Genomic DNA, 25814 nt, shown 5'->3' with positions numbered 1-25814 from the left:
GGGCATGGTTCCTTTAACAGGCCAGAAGAGAGTGGGAGAGCAAGTCCCATGTGGTCATTGAAAGAGAAATAGTGCAGGTTCTATTCAGTTAGAGAGTCTTTTCGAAGTCTGGTGCCATCTACAAAGTGCACAAACAGGATTTTCTTCAAATTTATCCCGATAGACTAACAGTAGCACGCTGCTCCTCACCTCGTGCGACGTGAAGGGAACTAGAATACCTATGCCCCCGGACAAAGTTGTGTAGACCAGGGACTCAGAGCCTCCAGGGATCAAAGTGGTCTTCTGTAGCGAAAGGACTGTCTCACCCACGTGATAATTCATCACAACCTCTGCCTGAAAGAACACAAAATGAAAGCTCTCGTAATGCAAACAATCACATACACATTAACTAATAAACCTGAAAACAGACAAATGCTTTTCCCCAGTTTAATGCACTTGGTATACTCACTTGCCACCCTCCCTTTTTTGAAGTGCAGTACAGCACTTTACAGACAGCACCTAAAACCTGAGTTATTGCCATAAAGCAAGATGCTGCAGGGTTCTGTTAATAAAGGATTACAGAATCCAGAAATTTTATAGGCGGTACACGAGCAGGTAACTTGGACAACAAAGTGCACACTATAGTTACTATTTTTAAGACTATTGTTCCCGATATAAACGATCCCCACACACAGAAAAAGGTAGCCCAATTCCCTTCTAGGTGGCATTTACCTTTTGGGAGGCTCCATTCAGAAGGCCTCTGTCCCACAAGGCCTTGTTTCCTGTGGGATCTTCGTCCACTTCATCGTTGATGTTGGGCGGCAGCCTCACCTTAAAATGGTAGGAAAGAAACGGATCAAGGCATGAAAAACAGAGAAAGAACTTCTAGATATGCAAGCTTTCAGAAGTTTGCCACGCCAGCTAGACAAAGAAAATCAATAATACTAAGCTCTTCATTTAAATCAGAGAAGAAAAAATGTCTCTCCTCCAGTGCTCATTAAAGCTTGAGCATCAGACCCTGGGTTAAAATTAATATACATATCCAACTAGTCAATTAAGTTAATTAATAGCAAAAAGTCCTCCTACATTTACAGCGATCAGGAACGCATATAAGAACGCTATTAGTGAGGCAAAGTGTGTAAGGAACGAGCGAGATTGGATTGAAATTATACAAGCCTAAAAAAAAACAAAAAACATCAAAAACAACAAACCCCTGTGGGCCCCGATCAATCGGAGCATGGCTCCACCTGTTCTGCAGGCAATAATGTCTTACAACAAACCTGGCTTGCTCATACTGGATGATATCACAGCAACAAATCGGTCCTGCGGGGTATAAAAAAAAAAAAAAAGGATATTCCAGCTCTTGTCCTCCCTCAAGTCTATGTACGAAAGTGCCCCTTTTTGAATCGTTCATTCTGGCATATTATAGCACATGGGTGTCTGGATGGTGTTACTACACCTGATTATTTTATTCAGCCCGAGAAGTGCGTTGATCACTTCACTATGCTCTATGATAAAAGAAGTTATCTTTCCTATGCAAGGTACAGATAGACAGACCCATTGCCAACTTACTGACGATAAGAGTGGTGGCCCTCTTTTTAGCTTGGATGATACTCTTAAGGCTATAGATAGTTTAAAAACAGCAAAAGCCTCGGGGCCTGATCGGAAAGCCCCAGGGCCTGATCGGATACCTGGTGACCTGTACAAGTCTAAGCCATTTGTATGGGCCCCTTCTATAAACCTTCTGTCCAATGCTATAGCTGATATGGGAGGAATACCTGAAACTTGGAGAGGGGGGGAAATATTTACCATATACAGGAAAGGAGATGCCTCGATCCCATCAAACTACAGACTGATTAGCCTTTTAGACAACTTGCAAAACATTTTGCTAGGCAAGTCTTGGATAAATTGTTACCATAGATGGAGGATAACAAGATTATGTCCCCCTATCAAGCTGGGTTCCGTATCAAAACAAGCACACGTGACCAGCTTTTTGAGATTAGATTACTCACCTGGAAATATGCATTATTAAACAAACAAATTGTATGTAGCTTTTGTCGATCACCAAGCTGCAATCGAGCTTGTGCCCCAGGAACTGCTATGGAAAGTTTTATTAGGGACGGGAGCTGCTGAAAATTAGGTTAATTTGCTTGCAAGGTTGCATGAGTGTAACTATGCCTACGTAAGGGGGGGGGAAGAGACAGGGGGAACTAACTAGTAAGATTCCTATTTGGCGTCGGGTACGCCAAGGTTGCGTACTCGCACCTACACTGTTCTCCCTGTATGTAAATGAAGTAGTCTGACCTGAGGAAGTGCGCAAATGATTCAGATCTTTTCTGATGGGTAGATCACAGCAGGTCTTCCTCCAGCCGTTTGTCTCTGAGGAAAAACCTCTTCTCTGCGGTGTCCCGCAGGGCTCGGCACGGAGCCCTCTTTTTTTTATGTCTATCTCACTCCTTTGGCTGAAGAGGTCGAATCCTGGGGGGTCAGAGTGATCTCTTATGCCCGTGTTTTCCTTCAGAGATCACTCTGACGGCAGCCTGGCCATCTTTAGACGCTGCCTTACTAACGTCTCCTCTTGGATGACTTTCAACACCCTCAAACTTAATACGGATAAGACCGAGGTCTTATTTTTTTAAGCAAAGCGCTCCACCTCCTTCTCTATTGTGGTCGCCATCGGAGCTTAACCCCCTTCGATATCAGTCAAATCAGCTCGTAACCTGGTCTTTCAATTTGACAACAAACTGTCCTGTAAGACTCAAATTAACAAGGTCACCTCAGCTTGCTTTGGTAAACTCTGCATGATTAGGAAAATTCTGCCTTTCCTGCCCCTGGACTCGCGCAGGACCGTCATACATGCTCTAATCACTTCACATCTAGATTATTCTAATAGCATGTATGAGGGAGCCCCAGCTTATCTGATTAAGCGGCTTCAGACTGTGCAGCATGCCGCAGCCAGGCTGATATGCAACATCCCTTATCGCCATTCAATCACCCCATACTTGATGAAACTGCACTGGCTGACAGTTACCTATTGCATCCAATTTAAAGCGTTGGCCTTGGCCTTCAGGGCCCTCAACGGCCTTGGCCCAGCCTACCTTCGAAGCAGGCTACAGCACGTTCAGTCAACCCTAGCTCTTAGATCTAACCATCTTCGCCTCCTCCGCTCCTCTCACTTTCGCCGTTCTAGAACGGGGGGGGGGGGGGGGGGGGGGGTAGAGCCTTTGCTGTGGTGACTGCAAAACTGCCTTCCACTGGGCCTATGGCTAACCACATCTGAAACATTGTTCCGAAGCAAATTGAAAACCTGGCTTTTTTCCAACTTCTAGCCGTGCCTGACCTTCTTGCTGCCTTCTGTCCGTAGTTCAATGGCAAAAATACACCAATTCTGCTGTTCATTGATGATTCTCTACTTATTTCTAGGACCCCTATGGGACTCCAGAAATTACTAGATCCATGTCTGGCCTTTTGCACATCCTGGGGCCTAGAACTAAATGTGGAGAAAAGCAAGTGTATGGTATTTGGCAAGGGTAGAACAAGAGCAGTGAAGTTGGCAGAGAACCCACTAGAGAGGGTGGTCACTTTTGACTACCTTGGTGTTAGGTTGACCAACACCCTGGGTTGGGATCCCTTGCTTGAGAAAAGTTATGAATCCGACACCAGCCTTCACGGCTGGGGTGCTTGCTTTCAGAATCAAAATACAGGAGGCTCATGGCCCTATTTGGAGAGTACGAACCACATACATTATATGGAGTTAACCGCTGGGCTTTATGCCCTTATGAGTTTCAAACAATCCCTTCAAGGGAGGTCAGTCGGTCATTCTCAAGATGGACCAACATGTCAGCCATAGCCTACATAAATCGTCTAGGGGGCATCAAGTCACCAGAGCTCTCCAACCTAGCAAAAAACCTATAGATGTTCTCCATAGTACACAATATTGTTAAGAGCAGATTCCGTGGAGGCTCCTATTGTACATGTAGCTAACTTTCTTGTCGAACAATTTGAAAGAGTTCTTACTTATAGATGAACTGCTATAGATCGAATAGTTTCTTACCTGTCGGTGTAGTTTTGCAGCTTGAAGATCTTTCTGGATTCACTATGCTGTGCATTATTCCGCGGTCTGGTGGTTGGGTCCGGAATCGTAGTCTTTTCTTTTTTTTTTCGTAGCCCAGGTGGGCGTCGACGTCCCACCTTTTGGTGTATTTCCGGTGACGTCGGCACGCTTCCTGCGGAAGCTCCCACTCTTGGGCGCCATCTTCGGATTCTTTTTTCTCGTGTTCGTTTTCCAAGTATTGTCTGTTTCAACCACCTTTATCTCTCCAGCCTCATCTTTCTGGCGGAGGTGGGTGGGTTCGCTAGTGAATCCAGAAAGATCTTCAAGCTGCAAAACTACACAGACAGGTAAGAAACTATTCGTTTTGCAGCGTGAATCTTTCTGGATTCACTATGCTGTGCATAGACTTTGTAGCAGTTTCTCATGTTTGTGGCGGCTGGGTGGAAGATGAGCGTTGGTTATTGAATATGTGTTGAAGCACCTTTTGTCTGACTTGTGCTTCCTTGAATATCCACACAGTAGTGCTTCGTGAACGTGTGCACCGAAGCCCATGTTGCCGCCAGGCATATGTCCTAAATGGGTATGTTAGCTAGGAAAGCTATTGTCGCTCCCTTTTTCCTGGTAGAGTGGGCACGCATCCCCTCTGCTAGTTCCTGTCCTGCCCGTTCGCGGCAGAACTGTATTGTTTGGGCGATCCATCGCGCAATTGTTCCTTTAGTTACCGGTTTCCCCATGAAACTGTTAGCGAAGGACACAAAGAACTGCTTTGTTTTCCTGTGTTCCTTCGTTCTCTCAATGTAGTGCATGACTGCCCTTCTAGCGTCTAGGGTGTGCAGTGCCCTTTCAGCGCTTGTGGCTGGTTTCTGGAAGGAACTTGGTATTTGTATAGTCTGGTTCATGTGGAATCTAGACACCACCTTTGGCATGAAGTGTGAGTCCGTCCTCATCACCACCCCATCATTGTGTATCTGGATGTAGGGTTCTTGTAGCGTTAGCGCCTGTAGTTCGCTCACTCTGCGCAGTGAGGTGATTGCTACTAGGAAAGCGGTTTTCATGGTCAGCATTTGTAGGGAAACCTTGTGGATTGGCCCGAAAGGCTCTTTCATGAGTTCCGTTAGGACTAGGTTAAGGTTCCATGCAGGTGGTGGCACCCTCTTTGGTGGTGCGATCCTCTTTGCTCCCTCAAGGAACCTCTTAACGACCTGTGATGAGAAGAAACTCTTGGATGTTTCTCCCCTTGTGTAAGCGACTATCGCTGCCAAGTGAACTCTTAATGAGGACAACCTCAGATTCTTGTCGAGCAGGTGCGTGAGGTACTTTAGCACCGTTGAGTCCTTCTGCATCTTATTGTGCAGCTTTTCCCTCCTGCACCACACCGTGAATCTCTTCCATTTTGATACGTAGCACTTCCGTGTGCTGGGCTTTCGTGCCTCCCGAAGAACCCTCAGGGTGCTTTCTGGCAGTCTCAGATGCGCAAACTGTGTCCTTAGGAGCCACGCTACTAGGCTCAGGCTCTCTGGCTCCGGGTGCAGCACCTCTCCGTTTTGCATGGAGAGTAGGTCTTTCCTTCTCCCGAATCTGTGGGGTGCACTCTGTGTCATCTCCATGATCTGTGAGTACCATGTCTGCCTGGCCCACTGCGCTGCGACCAGTATCAGGGTCATGTTGCTCGTTCTGCACTTTCTGAGTACCCTGTGCATCATCGGTATCGGGGGGAAAGCGTAAGCAAATGTCTTGGACCAGTCTATCCATAGGGCATTCCCCAGGGAGCCCTCCCCGGGCTGCCTGGATGCGAAGTTTCGGCATTTTGCATTCTGGCATGTTGCACATAGGTCCACCGACGGTGTCCCCCACCTGTCGAACAGCCTCCTTGCCTCTTGTGCATTGAGCTCCCACTCGTGGGATGCCGATGTCTGTCTGCTGAGCCAATCTGCTTCTACATTGTCCTTCCCTGGTAGATGTATGGCTAGCAGGTCTATCTTGAGTGGGATGGCCCATCTCCATATTTCCTGCGCTAGCTTCGAAAGCGGGGCATTTTGTTTACCACCCTGCTTGCTGATGTAGAACATCGCTGTCGTGTTGTCTGTCGGGATCAACACTCTGGTTGTACAGTTTCGTCTGGAAGGCCTTTATCGCGAGGAAAACGGTCTTCAACCCCAGGTAATTGATTCTTTTGACCACATCTGCTGGTGCCCACAGACCCCTCACTCTGAGTTTCTCCATGTGAGCGCCCCAACCCTTCTGGGATGCGTCTGTGGTGATGGTCACTGTTGTCGTTGGTGGTGTCAGAGGCTTCTCCCTTGGTATATTCCCCATGTTCCACCATGCCATCTCTTTCTGCACTGAGTGCGTTACAATGAGGTTCTGTAGCGATCTGAACCCGTGTTTTCGGTATCGTAGTACTGACACGATTTTGGTACCAGTGAACCGTAAATGATCCATTTAGTATGTGGCAGTGTTTTCGCTGTGCTTCAAGCACGGATTCACCGAGAAACCGGGCTTTCTGTTGAAAACACACGGCATCCATCACAGTCAATGGACGAACGTTGACCCCGGCTGAATCACCTTGTTAGGGACACGTAGGCTTTAGTTCAAGAAAGCTGATGCTGCGTGACTTGGCAGAAGCTGCCTCCCTTGCCTGAGGCCAGTCCTGCTTTACTGGTTCTCGTGTTCGTTGGCCTGATCACGATTAGGAGGCCGAAGACAGTAGCCGTGCCCGTTTTATGACCAAAAAGCATTTCTTATCCTGCTTCTCTATCTTCTACACCTGGCTCTGCTCCTTTCCTTCTGGGCTTTTACTATGGGGAGGAAACATTTTTTACGATGAGGCGGATCGATCTATGAATAGAAAACTGACACGAAGACTTGATCGAATACTGGAAACTTGCAAATAATTATCGTTTGGTATATGTTTGTTTGTTTGGGATACCGGGCTAGGCATGAAAGATATTTTAACAATGTTGCCTAAAGTCATTTTCCATGTATATAAGGAGCGACCCACTTTGTACAATTTGAACAGTCTCCTAGAATCTGCCTTTGTGTGGTTCCTGTGACTTCTGTATCCCTGCAGTAAATAAACCTTGGTCTCTGACGCCACCATCAAGAAGCCCGTGTCTCTGTTTATTTGTGCACCGAGACAGGAAGGAACTCAGGGGTCTTTGGGTGTTGTTTCCCTGACGCCTCTGGACATTAGACAAATAGTCCAGAACCTCAACAACCACTAGATCCTCCCAACGACACTGTAGCTTGTGACCATTGCTCTTGTAGCCATTCCTGTAAAGGTCTCATGTGTAGCCGTACATTTGGCACTAGGTGTATGCATGATGAGATCATGCCCATGATTTTGCTCGCCGTCCTCACTGTCTGAGCTTGCCCCTTCTGGTAGAGCTGCGTCTCCTTCACCAGCACTATCGTTCTCTTCTCGCTGGGGAACACCTTGCTTTGTAAGGTGTCGATCTGTTCTCCCAGGAAGATTTTTATTTGTTCTGGTTCCATTGAGGATTTCCCCCAGTGGATGGAAAATCCCAGGTTCATCAGCGTGCTTGTCACTCTGTGCGTGCTGTTTGCACGTTTTGTATGAGCTTGCTTTTATTAGCCAGTCATCCAGGTAAGGGTATACGTGTATTCCTTCCCTTCGTAGGTGTGCTGCGACTGTAGCGAGGCACTTTGTGAAGACCCTTGGTGCCGATTTGAGGCCGAATGCCAGGGTTGTGAACTGGTAGTGGTCTTTGTCGATGACTAATCTGAGCAGATGCTTGTGCCCTCTATTCATTGGGATGTACAGGTAGGCATCCTTGAGGTCTATGGTGATCATGAAGTCCCCGCCTTGCAATTGGGGAAGTACCTCTTGCAGGGAGGTCATTTTGAACTTTTGCGTTCTTATGAATTTGTTTAAGAACCTTAGGTCCAGGATGGGTCTCATTGTTGCGTGTACCTTTGGTACCAGGAAGTATGTTGAGTACACGCCCCTGTTTCTCTCTCTGTAAGGTACTGGTTCTATGGCCTGCTTTTGCAGGAGCTCTTGTGCTTCCTCTTGGAGGAGCTCTTGTTCTTTCCGTGTTAGCGCCCTTCTTTTTGGCTTTGTTTGTTGGTTTCCCTTCCAACTCTATGCAGTACCCGAACTGTATGATGTGGAGTACCCATTTGTCTGAGGTTATTCTCTTCCACTCCAGGAAGAAGTGCTTTAGTCTTCCTCCCACTGGTCTTACATGCTCGCAGGTGTTTACTTCGCGTAACTCCTGTCTGTTGTATTTGTGCTCCACCCTGGGAGTCTTTGCTTGGGTGGGCACATGGAGCTTGCTTAGGTCACTTAGAGGGGGGTTGTTGTCCCCCTCTCTTATTCTGACCACATCCATTCCCTCTCCCGCGAAAGGACTGGCCTCTTGGCTGGTACTGCCAGGACTGCTTTTGTTGCCCCTGCTGTGTCTGCCTAGTGGGCTTGTTGGAACGCCTAGTGTGATGTCCCTGGCTGGTTTCCTCCCCTTCCGTTAGTCCTCCGTGACGGGGTGCCTCTCTTAGTACCTCTGAACTGTAATGCCCCCATGGATCTTGCAGTCTCGTTATCCTTCTTCAGTTGACTGAGCTTCTCGTCCACTGGGGCCCCGAACAATGTCTCTCCGTTGAACTGGGTGTTCAGGATGCTGTGTTGCACTTCCGGCTTGAAGCCTGAAACCCTGAGCCAGGCTGGTCTTCTTTCCGTGATGCTCATCATGAGTCTGCTGGAGGTGTCTGCTCCGTCCAGGGCGGTTTTGAGGCAAGAATTTGCCACATTCTTCCCCTCCTCGACAAGGTGTTCAGCTCTTTGCTTGAATTCATGAGGTATGTTCTTTATTACTGGCCCAGTTCTTCCAGTATCTGGTACTGGTGCCTGTTGAGCAGTGCGTTGGAATTTGCCATGCGCCAGTGCATTGCGGCATTTCGTTCAATATTCCTCCCAACCAGGTCCATCCTTCTGCTTTCTTTGTCTGGGGGTGGCCCAGAAGTAGTTGGCACATTGGCCCTCTTCCTTGCCGTGGCTGCGATGATGGAGTCTGCTGAGACCGAGCCCTGAATGTAGGGTGGGTCCTTGGAGGCGTGCTTATACTTTCTCTGTCCTGGGTGGGACGGCTCTGCAGGTTGCAGGCTCCTTGAAAGCCTCTCTCCCCTGTGCCATGACGCTTTCTAGCATGGGCAGGTACTGGCTCCTGGTTTGTGTGGGGAGCAGAGTCTCTAGAAGGAAATCTGCCTTCTGCTTCTCTTCGTCGAGCTTTATTTTGAAAACTGCATTCCCGATGACTGTGTTGTAAACCCCAATGTCACCAGGCGGCGAAGGCCTCGAAGGATAAGTGTCGACGCTCTCTTCCAGGCTCTCTGTGTCGACGTCCTGCCAATCTATTTCTTGAGTCTCTGAGGATGCAGACCCGAGGAGCGTCCTGCGGTCATCGTCCTCTTCACATTTGTAGTAGGAGGCCTCTTCTTCTGGTTCGTCGAACCCCTCGGCGTTCCCAGACTGTCCTTCGACGTCGTAGTCCCCCCTCCTTCGTTATCTCGACAACCTGTGGCTTGGGTTTCGTCGGGATCATGAAGTCTTTCATCCTGGTGTCTAATTCTTTCTTCCGCTGCAGGATATTCTCCATCTCGGCCTCGAGCCGTCTTCTTTTTTTCCATTTCGGCAGAGTGATCTGTGTCGAATGGTTCGGCCGGTCTTTTCGGCGGATAGGTCGGCGCCGAGCAGACCTTCGGCGTCAAAGGTTTCGGTGGCGAGCTGGCTTTCGGGTCCTTTGTCGGCGCCGAAGTGCTCTTTGGGTCTTTTTCCCTCGGCGTAGAACGTTCCTTTTCGGGGACGTTTTTCGACGTCTTTTGCTGTTCTCCATCTCTCGGTGCTGGGGAGTCCTTCTCAGAGGATCCGCTGGGCCTGGGTGTAGCCGCGGACGCCGAAGCTTTCGGTGTTTGAGGATTTGCCTTTGTTTCTTTGAGAGTCCGGGTCTCAGGGTTTTAGGGGCCTTAGAGTCTCCTACCTTCTTAGGAGTCTTCGTGTTATGGGTCTCTACGACCGTGTAGCAGTCTTCTTCGTCGGCGACGTTGTCCTCTTCGTCTGATGAGAGCCCCAGGTCTTGAAGGGACGGTGGCTGGCCCTTGCCCTGCATGCTGGCGTTGGCTATCCTACGTCTCGCTCGAACTAGAAAAGTCTTCGGCATGAAGGCGGAGCGGGCGTTGCAGTCCTTGCTCTCGTGGTCGACCGGTAGGCAAAGGTTGCAAACCGGGTGCTGGTTCTTCTGCGCGTACTTGTCGCGGCAGTTACGGCAGAATTTGAAAGGAGTGTTGTCCATCTCTTGCGTTCAGGGGGCCCCCTGAACGTGCATTCTCCAATGGACGTCGAAGTTCTTCTTCTCCATCGTCGTCCTCTAAAATGATGTATGCTCCTGTAGTGTTTCCAATATCTTTTCGTCCAAAATGTGTATTTTTGTTCTTCTTTCTCCAAAAATGTCTGGAGCCCTTTCGGGAACGATCCAGACCCAACCGCGGAAAAAATAATCTGAAGATGGCGCCAAAGAGTGGGAGCTTCCTCCGCAGGAAGCGTGCCGACGTCACCGGAAATACACCAAAAGGTGGGACGTCGACGCCCACCTGGGCTACGAAGAAAAAAAAAAAAAAAAAAAAACCCCAAAGTAAAGACTACGATTCCGGACCCAACCACCAGACCGCAGAATAATGCACAGCATAGTGAATCCTGAAAGATTCACGCTGCAAAACAGCCATTTCTGCAGGTAATTCCCTTTTAAATCTTAGATCTATTGGTAAGAATTCTATAATCTGCAGGATTACGAGAAGCATCAGGCTTAATAGACCTCCTTAACCTAAATACGAAACACTATAGACGTAAAATTATTACTTGACCTATTTTGTAACTGGTCCAATAATCTGTTACATAATAAAAAAAACTTTCTATAAAACTAGCTTCTCTCCTATGTCTAATATGTCGTAAGGTTTCAGATGTTAAAGCACTGGAAAAACCAATAAATCATATGACGCCTTTGGTGCCAGATTTGAAATTATCAAAAGAACAAAAAACATCTCTGACATGATTTTTACCCTAGGTTTGATGCTTGCCCAAAGTTGTGTGTCTGCTGAGCAGATCCGCTATTTGATTGTCCTTGCCTTGGAGGTGTTCCGCATTGAGAAAAATGTTTCTTTGAATGGCCCACTTCCACATGCTCTGAGCTAGATGTGACAGCTGTGGAGAGTGTGTTCCTCCCCGTTTCTGTATGTAGTACATCGCAGTCATGTCCGTCCGGATCAACACCGTCTTGTTGCACAGATGTACTTAGAAAGCTTTCATTGCCATAAAAATTGCCATCAGCTCCAGTAGGTTGATGTGCATTTTCTTCTGTTGCGTGGTCCATAAGCCCTGCACTGTGTGGTGGAGGACATGGGCTCCCCACCCTATCAGGGATGCGTCAGTCATCAAGACTATTTGTGGTACAGGCTCTTGGAACAGTCGTCCCTTGCAAAGGTTTTGTGGATTCCACCAATGCAGAGAGTTGTATGCACGACTGGTCACCAACACTAGGTCGTTTAATTGTCCTTGAGCCTGGTTCCACTAACGTGCTAGGCACTCTTGCAGGGGACGCATGTGTAGTCTTGCGTGAGGGACTATGAAAATGCATGAGGCCATCATGCCTATTAGTTGCATAAACACTCGTGCTGGGAGCGAGTGTTGGGGCCTGAATCTTTGGACTAGCGTCTGAATGCTGTTTATTCTGACAGAAGTTAGCTGTGCCTTCCCTGCAAGAGTGTCTATAGTCGCTCCCAGGTACTGTTGTACGTGGGCAGGCTGAAGATGGGACTTTGGGTAGTTCAGCGAGAAACCTAAACTGTGCAGGAGGTGAATAGTGCGCGACATGTGGCTGGCACATTGCTGGGCTGACTGTGCTTGTATTAGCCAGTCGTTCAGATATGGATAGACATGAATATGCCGTCTTCTGAGATGTGCAGCTACTGTCGCTAGGCACTTGGTGAACACCCTCGGGGCAGTTGTCACCTCGAAAGGAAGGACTTTGAATTGGTAGTGCTGATTTTGCATTGTAAACCTGAGATATTTCCTGTGTGCTGGCTGTACTGGTATATGGAACAAATATGCTACTTACCAGTATGCATCTGTTCTTGGCATGTAGGGCTGCTGACATTCATATCTGTGCATAGATCGCCGCCTAGTGTTGGGTCCGGATGATCGCACATTGTTGTCCTGGAAGAGTCTTCGAAGTATCACGAGATAGGTGGCTCCTCCCCTGGACTACAGTGCGCATGGGCATCGACTCCCATCCTCAGATTGTTTTTAGCCATTGCGGCCAAGATGGAGTGAGACTAAGTGAATGATGACCATGCTAAAAGTATATGTGAATTCTGCAGCTGCTACAGGCGCCGGGGAGGAGGGCGGGCGATATGAATGTCAGCAGCCCTTCATGCCAAGAACAGATGCATACTGGTAAGTAGCATATTTGGTTCGAGGCATGTGGGCTGCTGAATTCATATCTGTGCATAGAATACATAGCAGTCCCTCCATTAACGGCGGCCACCCGTGCCAGCTGCAGCAGTTTGGAAAAGTGTTTGTAGAACAGCCTGCCCTCCAGCTGCCTGCTGTTTGGAGTGCACATCAACACAATAATGCTTTGTAAATGTGTGTGTGGTAGACCATGTGGCTGCTCTACATATGTCTTCCAAAGGAATATTTCCAAGGAAAGCCATGGAGGCCCCCAATTTTCTGGTGGAGTGGGCCCTTGGTGGAATGGTGAGAGTACGCTTGGCTTTCAGATAGCAGATCTGAATACATTTAACGATCCACCTAGCTATACCAGCTTTGGAAATGGGGTTACCTTTGTGTTGTGGCGCAAAGGCAACAAAGAGTTGTTTAGTTTTCCTAAAATCCTTGGTCCTATCAATGTAATACATCAGGGCCCTCTTGACGTCAAGGGTGTGGAGCATTCTCTCCGCCAATGACTCAGGATTTTGGAAGAAAACAGGCAATTCAATAGTTTGGTTAATACGGAATTGAGACACTACCTTAGGAAGGGATTTAGGGTTAGTGCGAAGCACCACCCTGTTAGAATGAATTTGAATAAATGGCTCTTGGATAGTTAGTGCTTGGAGCTCACTAACTCGTCGCAGCGATATAATCGCTATAAGGAAAGCCACTTTCCATGTCAAGAATTGAATCTCGCAGGAATGCAGTGGTTCAAAGGGAGGACCCATCAGCCGGGTGAGGATCACATTGAGGTTCCACTCCGGAGCTGGTGGAGTCCGGAGGAATGACTCGTTTGAGTCCTTTTAGAAAGGCTTTAATGGCAGGCACCCTGAAAAGTGAAAGGTGCTGCCTGTTCTGGAGATAAGCGGCCATTGCGGATAGATGTATGCGAATGGAAGCATAGGCCAGATTACTTTTGTACAGATGGAAAAGATAACAAATTATGTTCTGAATAGATGCATCTAGCGGGTTAATGTTGTGGTCTGCACAATAAATGACAAACCGCTTCCACTTTGCCGCATAGCATGCTCTTGTGGTGGGCTTCCTCGCCTCCCGGATGATGTCCATACAGTCAGGAGGCAAGTTTAGGTAGCCAAACTCTAAGACCTCATGAGCCAGATCGCCAGGTTGAGCTGTTGCGGATCTGGATCCTGAATGTCGCCATGGCTCTGCGTCAGAAGGCTGGGTGTGAGGCGTAGCCTTTGATGCAGTACCACGGACAGTTCTAGAAACGTGGTGTACCATGGTTGGCGAGCCCACGTTGGAGCAACCACGATGAGAGTCATCGAGTGCTGCCTGAGCTTGCGTGCCACCAGCGGTATCAGAGGTGCGGAGGGAAAAGCGTACGCAAATTTGCCTGACCAGTTCATCCATATCGCATTGCCCTGCGACTGTGGGAACCTGGCGGCGAAGCTTTGGCATTTTGCGTTCTCCCTCGTGGCGAACAGGTCTATCTCTGGATGACCCCACCTTTGGAAGTACGGTTGGAGTACTGATGGATGTATCTCCCACTCGTGCATTTGGTGGCTGTACCTGCTGAGCAGGTCCGCCATCTGATTGTCCTTGCCCGGGAGGTGTTCTGCCATGAGGAAGATGTTTCTCTGAATGGCCCACTTCCACATGCTCTGAGCCAGATGAGACAGCTGTGGAGAGTGTGTTCCTCCCTGCTTCTGAATGTAGTACATGGCCGTCATGTTGTCCGTCCGGATCAACACGACCTTGTTGCACAGATGTACTTTGAAGGCTTTTAGTGCCATGAAGATCGCCATCAGTTCCAGAACATTGATGTGCATCTTCCTTTGCTGTGGTGTCTATAGTCCCTGCACAGTGTAATGGAGTACATGAGCTCCCCATCCCTGGAGAGAAGCGTCCGTCAGGATGATCTGTGGCACAGGCTCTTGGAACGGTCGCCCCTTGCAAAGGTTTCGTGGATTCCACCAATGCGGAGAGTTGTATGCCCGACCGCTCACCAACACTAGGTCTTTCAACTGCCCGTGAGCCTGAGTCCACTGACGTGCTAAGCACTCCTGAAGCAGACACATATGTAGTCTCACGTGCGGGACTATGGAGATGCAGGAGGCCATCATGCCTACCAACTGCATGAACACTCGCGCTGGAAGCGAGTGCTGGGGTTTGAATCGTATCGGCGATTGAATGCTGCTGACCCTCACTGAATTTGGCTGTGCTGTGGCTGCCAGAGTGTTTATTGTCGCACCCAGATACTGCCGTATGTGGGCGGGCTGGAGGTGGGACTTTGGGTAATTCAGTGAGAATCCCAGATCGTGAAGGAGGTGAATGGTGTGGGACACGTGAGCGGCACACTGCTGGGCCGACTTCGCTTGGATGAGCCAGTCATCCAGATAAGGGTAGAAGTGAATGTTTTGTCTCCTTAGGTGCGCCGCCACTGTCGCCTGGATGCCGTGGTGACTCCGAAAGGCAAAACCTTGAACTGGTAGTGCTGGTTTTGGATGGTGAACCAGAGGTACTTATTGTGTGACGGGTGCAGCGGAATGTGAAAATACGCATCCTTTAGGTCTAAAGTTGCGAGAAAATCCCCCTGACTGAGCAACGGGAGCACCCGCAGCAGGGTCAGCATCTGGAAGTGCTCCGATAGGATGTACTGGTTGAGGGGTCTGAGGTCCAGTATGGGTCTGAGAGACCCGTCCTTTTTTGGTATCAAGAAGTATAGGGAATAAACTCCTGTGCCGCTTTCTTGAACAGGCACGAGCTCGATTGCCCCTTTTTGCAGCATGACGAGGACCTCCTGCTGCAATAAGTGCCAATGCTCGGCGGACATAGGACGGTGTCTTGGGGGTATGTTGGGTGGAGTGGATGTTAACTCCAGACAATAACCGTACTGTACAAGTTGTCTGACCCACCTGTCTGTGGTGATGGTTCTCCAGACCGGCAGGAACTGCTGAAGTCTCCCCCCGACCGGTGTTGTGTGGTCGGGGGGCAGTGACAAGGCGTCACTGTTTGCTGGTGGCAGAGGATCTGGAGTTGTTGTTTCCACGACCCCTGCCCTTGGCGCAGTTTCCACAATATCCACCTCGACTTTTGTTGGTGTATGTGGACTGTGTGTTGCCTTTGTAGTATTGCGTTGTTTGGGAGAGCTGGCCTCTGGAAACACCTCTAGTGCTTGAGCGACGAAAAGACCCACCCCTGAACTGCTGGGACTGTAAGGCACCCATGGACTTCGCAGTTTCAGTGTCCTTCTTAATCTTTTATAAGGTGGTGTCAACCTCTGGGCCAAACAGGTGATCTGGATTCACTGTTTGATTAAGGATGGTGGTCTGTATCTCCGGCTTAAATCCGGAGATTCTCAGCCAGGCATGTCGTCTCAGCATAACACTAGTGTTGACCGCTCTGGCTGCGGTGTCAGCCGCATCCAGTGCACACTTAATCGAAGCATTAGAGATCAGCTTCCCCTCATGAATAAGCATCTCAGCTGCCTCCTTGTATTCATCAGGCAGGTGTTGCAACAGGGCCTCCAGTGTGTCATAGTGTGCCCTGTCATACCTCGCTAGAAGCGCTTGTGTATTGGAAATGCGCCAGATATTGGCAGCTTGTGCTGCCACGCTTTTCCCTGATGCCTCAAAGACCTTAGATTCCTTGTCTGGGGGAGGAGCATCACCCGTTGTCTGAGAATTAGCCCTCTTCCGGGCATTCAAGACGACAAGAGAGTCCAGAGGCAACTGCCCTTTAATATAGGTAGGATCCGTAGACGCTGGCTTATACTTCTTCTCAATCCTAGGGTTTATCACCCTTGCTCTGGTAGGCTCTTTAAAGATCTCTCCAGCATGTTTCAAGACACCTTTTAACATAGGTAGAGTTTTGTCAGTCCTTTGAGACTGAAAAGGTATCAAAAAGGAAATCGACGTCAATAGGGTCAGCATGGAGCTGGATGTTGTGATTTTTAGCCGCCCGTTTAATGAGGGTATTGAATGCTGCAGAGTCCTCCGTAGGAGACGTCTTCACAGAGTAGAGTTGAGTGTCTTGTCCAGAATGAGGGTCACCTGGGTCAGCACCAGCAGCCCAAGGTTCATTGGTATCATCAGGGTCTGTATAGACAGGATAGCTGTACTCATCCTCATCATCGCCCTCCCCAGCGTCCCCATCAGAGTAAGTGTGCGAGACATCTAGAGTCTGTGGAGAAATTGGTTCCACCAGGACAGGAGTGGAAGCAGAGTCCTTTTTCTTTAGGGGAATCTTGTAGGACTCCATTGGTTGTTCCGGGGCAATTTTCCACTTGTGGAGGGAAAGTCTGCCCGTTTCGGCATCAACAAAATGTTCATGTTGTTCGTCCACCGAAGATTGTCGATGCTTCAGGGTGGACACCCCCATCTTCGGCACCGAGGACACCTTCTCGGGGACGCTGGCGACCGCTTTAGGGGTGAAAGCCTTCGGCGGCAACGTAAAGTGAATGGGCATCGACGCCTTGTGAGGTTTCTCGACTGGCTTCGGTGGTGGAGGATCTGTTGGTCCGACCGTCGAGGCCTTCTCCCTGATGCGCTTTAGGGAGTCCGTCACCTTCTTGGTTAACGCGGCGGACGGGCGCGCCGAGTCGACGTGATCCTTCGAGGCCCCAACAGTAGTGGACTCTCGGGGTGCGCAGCTTTTGGCCTTGTCCTGTTGACGCGAAGTCTCGAGAACTTTCGGGTCGCCGAGTCCTTTCTTCGGGTCACTGAGTCCTTTGTTGGTGTCGACCGCCTTCGGCGCCGACTTAATCGGCTCGACCACCTTGACTTTAGTCTTCGGCGCGGCAGACTTCGTCTCGACGCCCTTGACTGGAGCCTTCGGCTCGACAACACCCTTTTGCTTCTTTGGCGCTGAGGGCTCCGAGGCCTTGGATCCGACCTGAGTGATGCGCACTTTCGGTTTCGAGGCGGGCACCTGCGCTGTATCTTGTGTCGAGACCGTAGGTTTCGCTTTCGGTTTCGATTTGCCAGGGTGCGACTCAATAGCAATGTCCGTGGCCGAGTCCGAAGGCGGGGCCGTAGAACCCATCGTAAGATCTTGGGTAAGGCCTAGTGGCGATCCCTCGACCTGAGCCTTATGAATCGGTATGACCCCAGTGTCCGAGCGAGGTCGCTCTTCGTCCAAGCTATCCTCCATGGCCCCAAAGGCCCCGTCGTCGTCCCCTACCTCGTCGATGACTTCTTCAGCTTCGAACATTTCTGCGTCCGCATCGTAGTCGACGTCCGACGCGGGATTCGACAGGTTGTCACCAATGTCCCTGGCAACTTCTTCCTCGACATCCCCGGCATCGAAAATGTCCGTAGGCGCCGGTGCAGTGTGATGGGCCTCCTGGCGCGCAGCGCGTCGATGCTTAAGCGTCTTCTTGGACCTGAAGCGGGAACAAGCCATGCAACTGGCTTCATCGTGGTCCGGCGACAGACACTTGTTGCACACCGGGTGGACGTCGATGTGGGGATACTTCGAGTTGCAGACGGGACACCTTTTGAACGGACTTCGGTCCATGATAAATAGTCGATAGGGTCTGAGGCGTCGACTGGGCCCTCCGCGTCGAAAGCACGCGGGTGATGGAATCCGGCTCGGAACCGAGCTGGAAGAGTTTGGCACCGAACGCAAGACAATACCGACGTGTACTAAAGACCTTATGGTCTGAAGAAAAGTTTTTTTATCGATTCCGACTCGAGGGAACCAATATACATCCGAACCCAATGGCGGAAAAAAACAATCTGAGGATGGAGTCGATGCCCATGCGCACTGTAGTCCAGGGGAGGAGCCACCTATCTCGTGATACTTCGAAGACTCTTCCAGGACAACAATGTGCGATCATCCGGACCCAACACTAGGCGGCCATCTATGCACAGATATGAATTCAGCAGCCCACATGCCTCGAACATATGCGTCTTTGAGGTCTAGTGTTGCGAGGAAGTCTCCTTGACACAACAGTGGTAGAACCTGCTTTAGAGTGAGCATGTGGAAATGCTCTGATAAAATGAATTGGTTTAGGGGTCTGAGGTCCAAAATAGGCCTGAGAGACCCGTCCTTCTTGGGGATTAGGAAGTACAGCGAGTACACCCCTGTAATCTGGTGTTCTAAGGGTACTGGTTCTATGGCCCCTTTTTGTAGCATGCTGATGACTTTTTGCTGCAATAAGTGTAGGTGTTCTGCGGACATAGGACGGTGTCTTGGAGGTATGTTGGGTGGTGTGGAGATTAATTCTAGGCAATAGCCATGATGGATAATTTGCCTCACCCATTTGTCTGTAGTTATGTTTTCCCAGACTTGCAGGTAACTGCTGTAATCTTCCCCCGACCAGTGTTACATAGTCCGGGGGTAGTGACAAGAAGTCATTGTTTGGTATTGGTAGAGGATCTGGTGGTGTTATTTTCTCGTCCTCTACCCTTGCTGTTATTACCACAGTATCCACCTCTACTGTTTTTGTTGTAGGTGTTCTGCGTGTTTCCTTTGTTGTATGTCGTTTGCTGTGTTGAGCCTCCTCTTGCAGCTCCTCTGTTGCCGGAGCGACGAAAGGAGCCACCTCTGTATTGTTGTGACTGCAAGGCCCCCATAGACTTGGCTGTCTTGGTATCTTTCTTCATTTGGTCTAATATCGTTTCCATATTAGGACCGAATAGATAATCAGGGTTTACTGGTTGGTTGAGTAAAGTGCTCTGAACCTCATTTTTAAACCCAGATATGCGTAGCCATGCATGTCGTCTAAGCATGACACTGGTATTGATGGCCCTGGCTGCTGTGTCTGCTGCGTCTAGCGCACACTCGATAGAGGCGTTAGATATTAACTTTCCCTCTTGTATGAGGAACTCTGCCTAGTCTTTATAACGAATATGCTACTTACCAGTATGCATCTGTTCTTGGCATGTAGGGCTGCTGACATTCATATCTGTGCATAGATCGCCGCCTAGTGTTGGGTTAGGATGATCGCACATTGTTGTCCTGGAAGAGTCTTCGAAGTATCACGAGATAGGTGGCTCCTCCCCTGGACTACAGTGCGCATGGGCATAGACTCCATCCCCAGATTGTTTTTAGCCATTGTGGCAAAGATGGAGTGTACTGAGCTGGAACAGAACTGGGCACCGATCGCAAGACAATACCGACAACAAACTAAAGGCCTTTTGGCCAAAAGGAAAGATTTTTATCGATTCCGAACTGGAGTTACCAAATATGCATCCGAACCCAATGGCGGAAAAAAACAATCTGGGGATGGAGTCGATGCCCATGCGCACTGTAGTCCAGGGGAGGAGCCACCTATCTCGTGATACTCCAAAGACTCTTCCAGGGCAACAATGTGCGATCATCCGGACCCAACACTAGGCGGCGATCTATGCACAGATTGCAAATGCTACTTACCAGTATGCATCTGTTCTTGGCATGTAGGGCTGCTGACATTCATATCTGTGCATAGATCGCCGCCTAATGTTGGGTCCGGATGATTGCACATTGTTGTCCTGGAAGAGTCTTCGAAGTATCACGAGATAGGTGGCTCCTCCCCTGGACTACAGTGCGCATGGGCATCGCCTCCATCCCCAGATTGTTTTTAGCCATTGTGGCCGAGATGGAGTGAACTATGTGAGTGATGACCATGCTATGAGCATATTGCAAATGCTACTTGGGAATGTTCCCAAGAAAAGCCATAGAGGCCCCCAACTTTCTGGTGGAGTGGGCTCTTGGTGGAATTGTCAGAGTGCGTTTAGCCTTAGCGTAACAGATCTGAATACATTTCACGATCCACCTAGCGATACCAGCTTTGGAAATAGAGTTACCCTTGTGGTGTGATGCAAAGGCAACGAAAAGCTGCTTAGTCTTTCGAAAATCTTTTGTCCTGTCAATGTAGTACATTAGGGCTCTTTTAACGTCAAGGGTGTGGAGCATCCGCTCCGCCAGCGACTCAGGGATTTGAAAAAACACTGGCAACTCAATTGTCTGGTTCATGTGGAATTGAGATACAACCTTGGGTAGAAATTTAGGGTTAGTGCGGAGCACCACCCTGTTAGCATGGACTTGGAAAAGGGGTTCTTGGATGGTGAGGGCCTGCAACTCACTAACCCTCCGTAGCGATGTAATTGCTACTAAGAAAGCCACTTTCCAAGTCAGAAACTGAAGCTCACAAGAGTGTAGTGGCTCGAAAGGAGGACCCATCAGCCTTGTAAGAACCACATTGAGGTTCCATTCTGGAGCTGGTGGTGTCCGTGGTGGAATGACCCTTTTGAGTCCTTCCAGAAATGCCTTGATAGCAGGAACCTTGAAAAGTGATAGGTGTTGCCTATTCTGGAGGTACGCGGCCATCGCAGACAGGTGAATGCGGATGGAAGAATACGCCAAATTGCATTGGTACAGATGGAACAGGTAACATATGATGTTCTCAATGGAAGCATCCAGCGGGTTAATGTCGTGGTTTGCACAATAAACGACAAACCGCTTCCATTTAGCCGCATAACATGCTCTAGTAGTGGGCTTTCTTGCCTCCCGAATGATGTCCATGCAATCGGGGGGAAGATTGAGGTAGCCAAACTCTAGGACTTCAGGAGCCAGATCGCCAGGTTGAGCTGTTGCGGATCTGGGTGCTGAATGTCGCCATGGCTCTGCGTCAGAAGGCTGGGTGTGAGATGAAGCCTTTGATGCGGTACCACGGAAAATTCCAGAAACGTGGTGTACCATGGTTGGCGAGCCCACGTTGGAGCAACCAGGATGAGAGTCATCGAGTGCTGCCTGAGCTTGCGTGCCACCAGCGGTATCAGAGGTGCTGGGGGAAAAGCGTACGCAAATCTGCCTGACCAGTTCATCCGTATCGCATTGCCCTGCGAATGCGGGTGTGGGAACCTGGCGGCGAAGCTTTGGCATTTTGCGTTCTCCCTTGTGGCGAACAGGTCTATCTCTGAATGACCCCACTTTAGGAAGTACGGTTGGAGTACTGATGGATGTATCTCCCACTCGTGCATTTGGTGGCTGTACCTGCTGAGCAGGTCCGCCATCTGATTGTCCTTGCCCGGGAGGTGTTCTGCCATGAGGAAGATGTTTCTCTGAATGGCCCACTTCCACATGCTCTGAGCCAGATGAGACAGCTGTGGAGAGTGTGTTCCTCCCTGCTTCTGAATGTAGTACATGGCCGTCATGTTGTCCGTCCGGATCAACACGACCTTGTTGCACAGATGTACTTTGAATGCCTTTAAGGCCATGAAGATCGCCATCAGTTCCAATACATTGATGTGCATCTTCCTTTGCTGTAGTGTCCATAGTCCCTGCACTGTGTAGTGGAGTACATGCGCTCCCCATCCCTGGAGAGAAGCGTCCGTTGTCAGGATAATCTGTGGCACAGGCTCTTGGAACGGTCGGCCCTTGCAAAGGTTTTGTGGATTCCACCAATGCAGAGAGTTGTACGCCCGATCGATACCAACACTAGGTCTGTTAGCTGCCCGTGAGCCTGAGTCCACTGACGTGCTAGGCACTCCTGGAGCGGACGCATATGTAACCTCGCGTGCGGGACAATGGAGATGCAGGAGGCCATCATGCCTATCAACTGCATGAACACCTTCGCTGGAAGCGAGTGCTGAGGTCTGAATCGTTGGATCAGCGTCTGAATACTGGCGACTCTCACTGAATTTGGCTGCGCAGTGGCTGCCAGAGTGTTTATTGTCGCGCCCAGATACTGCCGTATGTGGGCGGGCTGGAGATGGGATTTTGGGTAATTCAGTGAGAATCCCAGATCGTGCAGGAGATGAATGGTGCGGAACACGTGGTCGGCACTGTTGTTCCGACTTTGCCTGAATGAGCCAGTCGTCCAGGTAGGGGTAGACGTGGATGTTTTGACGTCTTAGATGCGCCGCCACAGTCGCCAGGCACTTTGTAAAGACCCTGGGCGCTGTGGTGACCCCGAAAGGCAGAACCCTGAACTGGTAGTGCTGGTCCTGAATTGTGAATCTGAGGTACCTCCTGTGTGAAGGATGCAGGGGAATGTGAAAGTATGCATCCTTGAGATCCAGAGTAGCCAGGAAGTCCCCCTGCCGAAGCAGAGGGAGAACCTGCTGCAGCGTGAGCATATGGAAATGTTCTGACAGAATGTACCAGTTGAGTGGCCTGAGGTCCAGGATGGGCCTGACGGATCCGTCCTTTTTGGGGATTAGAAAGTACAGAGAGTAAACCCCCGTTCCCCTTTCTTGCAGTGGAACGAGCTCTATTGCCCCTTTTTGCAGCATGACTTATACCTCCTGCTGCAACAAGTGCAAGTGCTCGCCAGACATAGGACGGGTCCTTGGAGGTATGTTTGGTGGAGTGGAAGTGAGTTCCAGACAGTAACCGTATTGGATAAGAGATTTGACCCACCTGTCCGTGGTGATAGATTTCCACGCGGGCAGGAACTGCTGGAGTCTCCCCCCCCGACTGGTGTTGTGTGGTCGGGGGGCAGTGACAAGGCGTCACTGTTTGTTGGCGGTGGAGGACCTGGAGCTGTTATTTCCACGTCCTCTGCCTTTGACGTTGTTGCCCCGGTAACCACCTCTACCCTTGTTGGTGTATGAGGTCTGGGTGTTGCTTTTATAGTATGGCGTGGATTGTGATGCCTGACCCCTTGAGGTGCCTCTGTTATTGGAGCGGCGAAAGGAACCACCCCGAAACTGCTGGGACTGCAGGGCCCCCATAGACTTAGCAGTGTCAGTGTCTTTTTTCATTTTTTCAAGGGTTGCATCCACTTCAGGCCCAAACAGGTGGTCTGGATTAACTGTTTGGTTTAAGATGGTTGTCTGTATGTCTGGTTTAGAGCCCGATATCCTAAGCCAAGCATGCCTACGCAGTAGCACACTAGTGTTTATGGCTCTGGAGGCGGTATCAGCCACGTCCAGTGCGCACTTAATGGAAGCGTTGGTGATAAGCTTCCCCTCCTGAATTAACATTTCAGCTCCCTCTTTGTACTGATCAGGTAAGTGCTGTAGAAGTGTTTCTAGGGTGTCATGGTGTGCCCTATCGTAGCGTGCAAGTAGGGCTTGCGTGTTTGAAATGCGCCAAATATTAGCTGCCTGCGCAGCAATACGTTTTCCTGAGGCCTCAAAGATCTTCGATTCTTTGTCTGGGGGAGGAGCATCACCCGTGGTCTGCGAGTTTGCCCGCTTGCGTGCGTTGGATACAACCAAAGAGTCCAGTGGCAAGTGTCCTTTGATGTACGTTGGATCAGTGGGCGCTGCCTTGTATTTTTTGTCAATACGAGGATTGATGACTCTCGCCCGGGTGGGCTCCTTGAAAACCTCTGGCGCGTGCTTTAGCACTCCTTTGAGCATGGGCAATGTCTTGACAGTCTTTTCAGCCACCGAGAAAGTGTCAAACAGAAAATCGACATCCACTGGGTCCGCATGGAGGTCGACATCGTGATTGGCCGCAGCTCTCTCAATTAGAGCGTTGAAGGCCGCAGAGTCCTCTGTTGGGGAAGTTTTTGCAGCAAACATATGCGGCTCCTGTCCTGACTGAGGGTCCTCAGGGTCGCCTCCAGCAGACCATGGCTCATTGACCTCCTCTGGATCCGAGCACGCTGGATAATTGTACTCCTCCTCCTCGTCTCCGTCACCCTCCCCAGCGATAGAGTGAGTGGGTGAGAGTTCGAGGCCTTGTGGGGATGCAGGCTCCATAGGGGCAGAAGTACCCGCAGAGTCCAACTTCTTTTTGAGTGGAATACGAAAATGTTCCAACACTGGCTCCGGTGTGATCTTCCTTTTAAGGAGAGAGAGTTTGCCTGTGTTGGCGTCGATGACAACCTCTCGACGCTCTTCGTCAGCGAGTGGCTGGAGCCGAGGCTTCGGCACCACCAAAGATGCTTTAGGCGTGGACACCAGCTTCAAGGGCACCCCAGCCCCATGTTTCGGAGCGAAAGCCTTCGGCGTCGTCTTTGGCGGCAGCGTGAAGTGGATCGGCGTCTGCGCCTTCGCCGGTTTATTTGGAGGCTTCGGCGCATCATCCTTCGGTTCGGGAGCCACTGCACCCTTCCGAATGCGTTGAAGGGACTCCGTGACCTTCTTCGTAAAGGACGGCGAGGGTTGGACCGTCTCGAGCGAGTCCTCTGAGTCCTGATCCGGGTCGGTGATCAAAGGCACGGTCTTTGGAGCCGGCACATCACCGCCCTTGGCTTTGTCGACCGGGATCGGCGCAGCCAGAGCTTTGGGGTCGTCCTGACGCTTGAGGCTTTTTTAGGGTCATCGACCTTCTTGGAGTCGACGCGGCCCTTCAGCGCGTCAACCATCTTCGGTGCCGACGCAGCCGCGTCGGGCGTCTTCGCCTTCGACACCGGTGTCTTCGGGTCGGCCATCTTGACGTGGCTCTTGATCTCGGTGGACTTCTTCGGCGCCGAGGCCTCTGGAGCCTTTGGTCCCACCAGTGCGACTTTCACTTTCGGTTTCGATACGGATGGTGCGGATCCTGATGGCTTCACTTACGGTTTCTGTACCGGGAGTGGCGCATCTTGAATGTCCGTGGCCGGGCCCGGAGGCGGGGCCGTGGGACGAGTATTTAGGTCTTGGGTAAGGCCCGAAGGCGATCCCTCGACCTGGGCCTTATGCTGGGGTTCGGCCCCAGAGTCAATATGAGGATGCTCCTCTTCCGAGCTATCCTCCACGGTGGCAATGGCCCCGTCGTCGTCCCCTACCTCCGACGACTTCCTCGAACTCTTCATCTCCCGCGTCGTAGTTCTCATCGTCCGACGCTGGCTCAGAGTCCGAAACTTGTAGGACGGTGTCGTCTTCAACGTCTTCTTCAAAGATGTTGGCTGGAGGGGGTGCCGATAACTGGGCCTGCAGTCTCGCGGCCCGACGTAGCTTGAGAGTCTTCTTTGACCGGAACTTTGAGCAGGCCATACACTTGGCCTCGTCGTGGTCCGGCGACAAGCATCTGTTGCACACTGGGTGCACGTCGAGGTGCGAATACTTAGAGGTACACACCGGGCACCTCTTAAACGGAGTTCGTTCCATGTTGAAGTAGTCTGGAGCGTCGTGTAGGCCCGTCCGCGCCGACAGCACGCGGAGGGGCAGCAAGTGTTCGGAGCCGATAAATAAGCCAACCCGAACGATGGACAATACCGACGCGAGTCCTAAAGACCTTTTGGTCTCACGTTAGGAAAGTTAAACAACTATCGATTCCGACAGAGGGAACCGAAACACATCCGAACCCAATGGTGGAAAAAAACTATCTGGGGATGGAGGCGATGCCCATGTGCACTGTAGTCCAGGGGAGGAGCCACCTATCTCGTGATACTTCGAAGACTCTTCCAGGACAACAATGTGCAATCATCCGGACCCAACACTAGGCGGCGATCTA

The 25814-nt window shown here is 50.3% G+C and overlaps 1 protein-coding gene across 2 annotated transcripts in view; it reads right to left on the bottom strand.

Moving 5' to 3' along the window:
* Window positions 1–25814, bottom strand: part of SF3B3 (splicing factor 3b subunit 3) — a 274045-nt gene that overhangs the window by 24107 nt on the left and 224124 nt on the right. For both annotated transcript variants that reach the window (XM_086945281.1, XM_086945280.1), the window contains exons 23-24: window positions 712–810; window positions 190–333 (exon numbers count right to left, since the gene is read on the bottom strand). In XM_086945281.1, coding sequence (XP_086801407.1) covers window positions 190–333; window positions 712–810 — 243 coding nt within the window. The remainder of the gene's footprint in view (window positions 1–189; window positions 334–711; window positions 811–25814) is intronic.

The sequence above is a fragment of the Lissotriton vulgaris genome, chromosome 12 (assembly GCF_964263255.1).
Source record: "Lissotriton vulgaris chromosome 12, aLisVul1.2, whole genome shotgun sequence".
NCBI lineage: Eukaryota > Metazoa > Chordata > Amphibia > Caudata > Salamandridae > Lissotriton > Lissotriton vulgaris.
The sequence above is the reverse complement of the archived record's forward strand: the minus strand, read 5'-3'. Positions and strand labels throughout refer to the sequence as shown.